General features: G+C 43.7%; 3 protein-coding genes across 4 annotated transcripts; 1 reads left to right on the forward strand and 2 right to left on the reverse strand.

Annotated features, from left to right (window-relative positions):
* Positions 1 to 23: 23 nt before the first annotated feature.
* On the reverse strand, positions 24 to 9020 carry LOC134186942 (aromatase-like). Of its 2 annotated transcripts, XM_062655043.1 has the most exons (10): positions 8915 to 9020; positions 1985 to 2044; positions 1749 to 1899; positions 1528 to 1682; positions 1237 to 1422; positions 1060 to 1174; positions 845 to 944; positions 609 to 771; positions 306 to 547; positions 24 to 249 (listed from the first exon to the last, which is right to left on the reverse strand). In XM_062655043.1, exons 3-10 carry the CDS (start codon positions 1841 to 1843, stop codon positions 31 to 33), a joined length of 1275 nt encoding a protein of 424 aa, XP_062511027.1. In that variant the 5' UTR covers positions 1844 to 1899; positions 1985 to 2044; positions 8915 to 9020; the 3' UTR covers positions 24 to 30. The 2 variants fall into 2 exon arrangements, with proteins under 2 accessions (XP_062511027.1, XP_062511026.1); XM_062655042.1 differs by lacking the exon at positions 8915 to 9020 and having other exon boundaries at positions 1985 to 2214.
* Positions 2312 to 3072, reverse strand: LOC134186944 (uncharacterized). The gene has a single exon (XM_062655045.1). It carries the CDS (start codon positions 3049 to 3051, stop codon positions 2473 to 2475), a length of 579 nt encoding a protein of 192 aa, XP_062511029.1. The 5' UTR covers positions 3052 to 3072; the 3' UTR covers positions 2312 to 2472.
* Positions 3203 to 8831, forward strand: LOC134187213 (uncharacterized). Its single transcript, XM_062655330.1, has 2 exons — positions 3203 to 6196; positions 6259 to 8831. Exons 1-2 carry the CDS (start codon positions 3203 to 3205, stop codon positions 8608 to 8610), a joined length of 5346 nt encoding a protein of 1781 aa, XP_062511314.1. The 3' UTR covers positions 8611 to 8831.
* Positions 9021 to 9028: the final 8 nt, after the last annotated feature.

A 9028-nucleotide genomic window follows, 5' to 3' on the forward strand; every position in this document is an offset into this window, starting at 1 on the left:
TGGATGATGCAGTACAGTTGGAACACTAAATTATCGTTCTTCACATGTCACTAAGCATTCGTTTGTTGGTTGATTTGCTATGTCCCAGTGTGTCTCGAGATCTTCGAGCGTTCCGTCACGACTCAGTGTGCGAAACTTGTATCGAGGCAGAACAATCGACAGAACGACCTTCATTTCTAACATGGCCAGGTATTGGCCAACGCATCCCTTAGGTCCCGTACCGAACGGAACATACTGGAACTGCATATCCTGCCACAAACAATGGGATGCTCAGTGAGTGTCAATATACCGGTGCAAGAGTTGACCTTATTGAAATGCTCCGGGTTAAATCCGTTCGGGCTTGTGAAATTGCGAGGGTCGCGATGCATTTGTGCTAGGTGTAGTATTATGTTGGTGCCTTCAGGTATGCTGTGGTTGTCCATGACGTCGTCGCTGATTGCTCTCCGAAGAATGACTGGTCCGACCGGCTTTGCACGAAGTGACTCCTTCAGTACTTTCTCCATATACGTTAATTCAGCTAGGTTGCGTTTATTAGGGATTTCCAGACCTATATATAGAAAGAAATCGGTGTAGCATTCAGACACAGCGTTGCTATTGCATGCACTTGCCTACAACGCGCGTTATTTCCTCCAAAACTTTTTCTTCGATTCCTGGGTTGTCTGATAGAGCCACTAGGGTGTAGTACATGGTGACAGAGGAGGTGTCCGTTCCGGCTAGGAACATTTCAAGGACGCATTGTTCGAGATCAACGGAAGAGACTTCACCGTTTTCCTAAAAAGACAGCGACCATGCACGCGGTGTTATGCGGAGCGACTCACGCAAATAGTATTATTATATACTATACCTCTGATTTGAGGAGATTTGCTAGAAAGTCGTCTGCTGTTTTCCATTCGGTGGCTCTTCTTGTTTCTACAATTTCATGTACGGATCTGTTGAGAGCTACCCTGCGGAGTAGGCACAGTGTTTCAACTTTATATATAAGTCTCCCGTTAAATTTGTCGTGCACATATCTACTGTATGTGTACATGCAGTACTGTATAAGAACGTAAAGATACTAACACTGCTTTTTTGTGCTTCTGGAATTGCGGTTGGAAGTGGTAGAGCCAAGCTGGCTTGATAAGAAAGTATTCCCAAGCCTTGAAGTACTGGACGATCTCCTCAACAACCTGCGGACCTATCGGTATACACGAAGCGAGTCTTGATGTCCCTAAATCGGAAATATCAAACACATTTTACCGTTCGCAATGTGCACTCTCAGCATGAGATCGGCTGTTATGTCCAAGGTGATCCCTCGTAGAAAGTTTAAGCCATCCAATAGTCCATCGGGTCGTGCGTTTTGCAGTTGAGGGATTTGATGGAGTTGTTTACGAGCTGCACAGGCAGCAGATTCGATCGCTCTGTCTAGTCCGTTAGCGTTCAGAGCTACAACCAACAAGTTAAATTATACATCGAAACAGAATGAACGAGCAAGCAGTCTCTAGAGTCAGACACCGCCGATTCCACAGATGTAGACATATACATACTTGCCTTTTTGAAAAAAGCTTCGAAGATGTTTCCACTTTTGGACATCGTTATTCCAGATAATTCCACTGTGGTACATCCCCAGATGTTGGAGACCGGTCTCACATCCAAAGCGTTGTCGGTAGTTGTTCGACTTGAGAACATGATAGGCGTAATCTGGTCTGTAGCAACGAATTATCTAATCAACTATACTGTTGCGTGCATGGGCATGTGCGAGGTACATGTACCTGCATGTGATAATGGTCTCATCCCCAGCAATCCATACCCTCACCGTATCCCCATAGTGCTTGAGATAGTAAGCGGCAGCAGTCGGTACTCCCATCCAGAGAAAGCGAGCATAGGCAAACCAGGCAGATAGAAGAGGAATCAATGGGGGACCTGGAACACAAAGTGCATGCGACAGTTCCGTGTAAGCACACCAATCCCACAACCTGTACTGTTAGATGTGGCTCGAGTACAGTACCTGGAAAGTGTAAGCGTCTCGTCTGATATGCCTTGTATTGCACAAACAATAGATAAGCACCTACAACGACAGTCAGTAGAGCAACGAGAAACATTGCGCGCCAAAGAGGCTTGTCACTGCAGACGTGCAAGGCAAAGAAATTTAATTCGTTTTGCTGAAATATGCTGTTTAGGTAGGCACACTCGCAGCTCCCAGTACGTACAGGTCACGTGGACAGCGATGCCGGCGCAAACGTTGAACCGGAAAACATACGGGCATACCACGCGACATAACGCCGACGTGTGTGTGTGTGTGTGTGTGTGAACACCTCATGCACGAATGACTATAACCCGTTCATCACACCAATACACTCTGCGCGCGCATACATTCAGTCATGCAATGTTGGACCGGTATGCATGCAAATAGCCACTACACAAGCACCAAGAATAAGGCTTCAAGACGATTCACACTCTCTAGAGCGACGGTCTATTGGCACGTTGCATGAATGACTATGTTTTTGTAGCTTCTAAGACGACTTGGACGCGTCTCCTAATGTCTAAATCATGGATGATTGTGTAGTTAATCCTGTTTTCGTCCAACGTCTTTTTCATTACTCTCGTAAATTCTTGCAGCTCTTTCAGGTTGGGTCTAACTCTGACACCGTCGTCTTCAATACACTGTTGGTGTGGTTCAATCACAAAGAGACGAGAAGACTTTGAACGGTATCTCTCTAAACTTGTACCAGCCCACGGATTATCCAGTAGGCGTTTGTAGGCTTCTTCTCCTAGATAGTAGCGAGCGTAAACAAGAGGGTCAATTCCTCTGTCCATTAGGTAGGGTACGCCTTCTTTTGTGTTGCGCTCTTCCACTTCGTTCTGCTTCTGTAGGATGTCCAGCTGGAGACGTTCGAATGCATCGGGATGTTTCTGGTGATCAAAATCGTCGCGTTTTAGTTTCTGCTGTTTAATGATTCCTCGTGCTAGTTCTTGTTCTCGCTTGTAACCTTTAAAACGTTGTTCTTGCGCCAGACTGGCGAGCAAGGTGGTCTTGCCGACGCTATGGGCTCCACACAAGAAAACGCTTTTCATCGACGCCCCGTCTGTGACACACCTCCGCTTTGACAACAAGCTCATACGGGAAAGTCAAACAGGAAACCGATCGCCTAATTTGCTTGACCAAGAGCTCTGACGCAACAGAATTTTCCGTCAGCGTGTTGTTTTCTAGTAGATGAAAACCTAGATGGCTGGTAAGAACGTCTCACATCTTATAGCACGCGTGTTAATTAAACTCTTTACCTCTATAGCAGCAGCCAGCTCCTCTAGAGCATCCCAGGCCCTGGTCACAAGAGGCCATCACTCTCCTTACGTTTTCGAACATTCTCCTGTCTTCGATTTCGGCAAATTGGAAGAGAAGAATGAGCTGAAGCGCATCGCACTGCGTGAACACAGACCACGCGTAGATTGTGGAGAGTCGGATACCAGTCGACGCAGACTGTCGTTTATCTGGGAGCTCGATATCGAAAACAGCCGGTCCTGTCCACTGTACTCGGACTTCGGCGTGAAGAACTTCATAGTTTGCAAGTTTGCTCGTTCTATGAGTTCTAGTGATGTCCAAGATGTGTTGGAACGAGAATTTCGAGTGCAAGTCAACGGTGAGTCCTACCGGTACCGCTTTTTTGGTCACAGCGCTAGTCAATTGCGAGAAAAGGAATGTGTGCTGTACAACACTAGTTTGGGTAAACGAGAAAAGATTCAAGCTCAGTTTGGTGATTTTCAAGCCATTCGTCAGGCCCATAAACGAGCTGCCAGGATTGGGCTTCTGCTGTCGTCTGCCGAGTCAAAGGTCTGGTTGACAGACTCAGAAATTGCACAAGTTGATGATGTCGAACGGAATGGACACTGCTTCACTGATGGGTGTGGAGGCATGTCTGTCGAAACAGCCAATGCTCTAACTGAGGCTCTCAATATTCGACATCTGTATGATCACCAGAAAGTCAAAGTGCCATCAGTATTTCAAGTAAGATTGAAAGGATGCAAAGGTGTGCTTGCTCTCAGTCTTGAAATTAAGAATGGAATACAAATCAGACCATCCATGGTCAAGTTTAAGTGGCGGCAGGAGAAGACTTATCCATTGCGTGTGGTCGAGAATGGATATTCAAAGCCAAATGATATTGGCAAAATTAACAAACAGTTTATACAATTGCTGTCAAGCCTGGGTGTTCCTGATAACGTGTTCGAGAGAAAGCAGTTCGAACATATGAGAAATGTTGAACAGCTGTTGATCAATCAAGATGTAGCAATGCTATACCTGTCAGCCTTTGGTCAGTCAGGCCTTGCTGAAAAGATGTTGACATGTGGAATCACTAAAGAAGTCCAGCAGTACTTGAAGAAAATGAAGCGAGAAATCAAACAAGGCAAGACAGTGGCTACACCTGACCAGAAGCCACGTTCAAAAGCTGAAAAACTTCAAATTCCAATTGAACAGTCCAGGCTTGTGTTTGGTATTTGTGACAATACTGGTAGTTTACAGTATGATCAGTGCTTCTTCCAGCCTACTATAAGAGGACATCCACAAGTGATGGTTGAAACAAAGGTCATAGTGGGTCGAAGTCCGAGTCACCATCCAGGAGACTTGCGTGTCTTGTCTTGTGTGGATGTGCCAAACTGTCGTCACCTTGTGGACTGCATTGTGTTTCCTATCAATGGTGAAAGACCACATGCTGATGAAATGTCAGGTGGAGATCTTGATGGTGACAAGTTCTTTGTCTGCTGGGACAAAGAACTCATCCCTTCTAAAACTGTGCCACCATGTAGCTACACATTTCTACAGAAGTCACATCGAGGGTCAATACGTGGCTATGATCCTATGGTTACATTATTTGCTCAATACAATCAGGGAAGTTTAGGGCATGTAGATCGACTCTTCAATGAATGGGCAAATGCGAAAGGAGCTAGCAGTGCCGAGTGCAAGTGTCTGTCTGAGCTGTCTTCAAAAGCTGTTGATGCTGCCAAGACAGGCAGTAAAGTCGATATTCCCCGCACTCTTCGCAATCCACCTACAGTGTCAGTCAGCAAGTTTATTTGGCAGAAAATGGAAGACAAAGCTAAGCTTTTTGTAGAAGATCAACTAATAAATGACCTAGGATGTACAGAGTTAAATCATGTATCTAAGAAATCGATGATGGAAATTATAAGCAACCTAACTGGTACGATGTCAGATTACTGGCTATTTCGTCTGGCTTGGAAATGGTGGACTACAACATCAGCTACAGAAGATGACTTTGTTTATCTTACTACTTCTATTGACTTTTCAAACATGACTCTTCAGCAGCGACAACTTGTGATGGTGGATGTGACTTCAGTAGGAGCTTCGACTCCTCTTATTCCTCAATCAGTTGTATTTAATGCTCTGTATCGCTCAGCAGTGTTCAGTACAGAAGACTTAGTGCATTTTGGTCTAGACAAGCATGGCAGTGGCTGGAGACGTTTGAGGTCTTTGTCTGCTCATGCTTTAACTCCACGAGTGATGGCTTCCATACTGCAGTTTCCACAACCCAAATTGCTGATCTTGGAATTTATTTTGGCTGGCCTTCCTTGGGGACTAGGGCTGTTTTTCTCGGGTTCGTTTTCGTTTGACACACAAGAGACAGTTTTGGAGTTGAAGAACAGTGAAGAATGTCACATAGTTGCCTTGTTATCAATACACACTGATGATCCAATTAGAGAAGTACGACCAATCCCTTCTTCATATTGTCTCTTGTGGGAAAATGGCATATTTCAGCTCTATGAAAAAACAAAGCATAATACCTTTGTATTCATGGATGTTGGACAAGAGCAACCTTTAGCAAGTGTGGCGTTACAAAGATTTAAAAGTAGTCTAAAAGACAGAGCACTAGCCAAGCTACGACAAGAGTTTTCTGCCCAAATTGAGGTGTATGTGTGGACACAAACAAGAGATCAGTTACCGAGTCTATTGTGCCAGGTTGAAGATGAGAACAAAGAAACAGTGGAACTGGACACAGTTACCAACACAGTCGATACCATTGCACAAGAGTTTACCATTCTAGAAGATGAGTTTCCAAAGTTAGGAGAAGAAGAAGCATACATCAAACAAAAGGAGAGTGACATGGATAAAGAAATACAACAAGCAAATCAACTTCTTTCAGCAGGACAACTAACAGTTCAGCAACTTACAAAATTGGTATCAATGATAAATATGAATACCATTACCAAGGTAGGCAGGTACAAGTATCACTCACTACTTTGCACTATTTGATATTAAAATGATTTTGTTAGGATGATGGAACTGTTTTGGCTTGCCATGTTGAACATTTCTTGTGTAAGGGGGAATTGTCATTGACTTCATCTCAAGAATATTTGACTGTTCTTCTCAGTCTTTTGCATTGCAGTGGTTTGAATGGATATCATCAAAATGAACCACTCTTTCGTATAGACAAGTGGGCTAATGGAAGTCGCACACATCGTTTATTGCTGGGAATGCAGCAAAGTAATGTGACATTTACATTGAATGAATTGCATTACTTGCTTGAATACATTCTCTATGCATGTAACATCACTGTTGCTTATTATGTTTTGAACTTGCTTCATGGTGGAGACATCCCACTGTTTTGTGAGTCAAGCTCTCCTGTTTCACTCAATTACTATACAAAATGGGTTGCTCTTCTGACAATAGAAATGGTTGAAGAAATAGCAAACTCGAGAGCACAAAGCAAGTCTGCACGTGTGACACTATTTGATGATTCAGATGGTAGATATGTTGTTCACATTCAAACACCCAAATTTGTTGTTAATAATGGAGACGCACTGCTATTGACGCCCTTGTCTGGCTTTGCTACCGAGTACTATGTGATGCAAGTAACTGAACCAGGTGATCGTATGGTCACTGTGAAACAGCTATGGCCATCACATAATGAGGCAACCACTTCAGCCGCTGGAGAATGGACAGCTTGCTGTCAAGCTGGTACAATTACTTACAATAGAGAGCTTGAAGCTCTCGGTGCAGTCTTTTCCTATAATCTCGAGACAAGAATTCCTTCTCCGGTGTTTTCTTCAGTTTTATATCCAACTTTACCATTTGTGGAGGCTGGAACAGAAGACAAGAGTCCTAGCATACCAGTAAATGAAGCCGCAATAGAACAACCATCCGCTACACATTTACCAGATATCACCAAGATGAAAATTGAAGAACCTGATTGTGCAAGTACAGTTCAAATGCAAAAGTTCAAGTTTGACATCTTCACATCCAAGAATCCAGTACTTGTCACTCTTATTCAAGGTCCTCCTGGAACGGGTAAAACGCAAACTTCGGCACGTATTGTGTCTCACTGGTACAGTAATAGCAAAGAACCAATTCTGCTTACTGCTGAGACAAACGAAGGTGTAGATAACCTTATAGAAAAGGTTCTGCAATTGGGCACCATAGACAAGGAACATATACTGCGACTCGGTAGAGATGAGAAGATCAAAGACAGATCATACGAATATTCATTTGAAAGTAAGTATGAGAAGAGGTGTACACAAAAGAAAGGATTTGACACAGATTTGGCGAAAAAGATTATCAACGGTGCATGTGTTGTATGCACCACGTGCATTGGAGCTGGAGTGTCTCTCCTCAAAGACAGAAGGTTTACACGAGTGTTGATAGATGAAGCTTGTCAAGCTACAGAACCTGCAGCTCTTGTCCCAATGATGTATGGTTGTACAGAGCTGGTGCTAGTTGGTGACGACAAGCAGTTACCACCACTTGTGAAAAGTGAGAGGGCCGGAGATCTTGGAGTAAGTCTGTTTAAGCGGCTGTCCAATTCGGGAGTTCCTGTGTATTTGCTGGACACTCAGTACCGGATGCATCCCGATATTGCCAAATATCCCTCACAGCATTTCTATGCAGGGCAATTAAAAAATGGTGTCACTGAGAGTGAACGGCAAATTCCTAGAGGTTTTGTTTGGCCTCGTCGTGGGAGCCCTCTGGCATTTGTTCACATCAAAGGCAACGAGATGTCCATTGGATCTTCCAAGACAAATGAAGAAGAAGCAGCAGAAGTGTGCAAAATAGTTCAATCTCTCCTCGAAGCTGATGATGTCCAACCAGCTGAAATCGGAATCATCACACCGTATAAAGCTCAAGAAACTTGTATTAATAATGGATTGTCTCGTATTGCCCAGTGCTCTAGTGTGTTTGTCAAGACAGTGGATGGTTTTCAAGGTCAAGAAAGGGATGTCATAATCTTTTCAGCTGTTCGTTCAAACGATCATGGAAACATCGGCTTTCTAGAAGACAAGTCAAGGTTTAATGTTGCACTAACTAGAGCTCGACGAGGTCTCATTGTCATAGGCAACAGCGAGACTCTATCAAACCACAGACAAGACGACAGCAATGAGTGGGAAAAATGGATTAATTGGATGAAAGAGAAAGGATTCTGGACCAACAAAACATACACACAAATGACAAGCCAAAGTGGTCACTTCTCAACTCAGCACTCTGGAAGACCATACAGAAACGAATTCAGAAGAGGACATCCAGTGTCTAGTGAGCAGAGTAGATCTCGAGAAGGACGCTCAGGTAGCTCAAGCTCATACAGAGGATCTAGAGGACGCAGTGGCAGGAGGTCGTGGGGAAGTGGAAAGTAACACTGACTAAAATGACATACTTTGTATGAGATAGCTATAGCTGTGATTGCTGTTTGTACCAACCATGTGTCATTCATCAAATCAAATCAAATCATAGTTTCTGCTGGCATTTTAGTGCATTTATCAGTTAGTGTACAATCTAATTATGTATGCTACAATGGCTGCCTGCTATTTTGATGCTATATGTACAACAAATTATTATTATTAATCAAATCTTGAGACTAAAAGCACTGGAGATCACGACATAATTAGCTTCTACTACTTATTAGCTAAGAAATCGTGCAGAATGACATGTGATACGTACCTCGCTAGTGATTTCTTGACCATTCGACGCATACTGCGTATTATTGCCAGTCAAGTCGAGTCTGGTCACATCGAGTGGCCAGGCGTTACGCTGAGCGCAACTTAACGCGCGTTA

This window comes from Corticium candelabrum, chromosome 11, assembly GCF_963422355.1.
Source record: "Corticium candelabrum chromosome 11, ooCorCand1.1, whole genome shotgun sequence".
Lineage (NCBI taxonomy): Eukaryota > Metazoa > Porifera > Homoscleromorpha > Homosclerophorida > Plakinidae > Corticium > Corticium candelabrum.

What these genes read in the sequence shown, in the direction of transcription:
- LOC134186942 (XM_062655042.1), bottom strand. Translation starts at nt 2,078, where the DNA reads ATGTTTCTCGTTGCTCTACTGACTGTCGTTGTAGGTGCTTATCTATTG. An exon ending in GAGAGTGCACATTGCGAACG is followed by an intron (nt 1,175 to 1,236) that starts GTAAAATGTGTT and finishes GTATACCGATAG; the next exon opens with GTCCGCAGGTTGTTGAGGAG. An exon ending in CAAATCTCCTCAAATCAGAG is followed by an intron (nt 772 to 844) that starts GTATAGTATATA and finishes CTGTCTTTTTAG; the next exon opens with GAAAACGGTGAAGTCTCTTC.
- LOC134186944 (XM_062655045.1), bottom strand. Translation starts at nt 3,051, where the DNA reads ATGAAAAGCGTTTTCTTGTGTGGAGCCCATAGCGTCGGCAAGACCACC.
- LOC134187213 (XM_062655330.1), top strand. Translation starts at nt 3,203, where the DNA reads ATGGCTGGTAAGAACGTCTCACATCTTATAGCACGCGTGTTAATTAAA. An exon ending in ATATGAATACCATTACCAAG is followed by an intron (nt 6,197 to 6,258) that starts GTAGGCAGGTAC and finishes TGATTTTGTTAG; the next exon opens with GATGATGGAACTGTTTTGGC.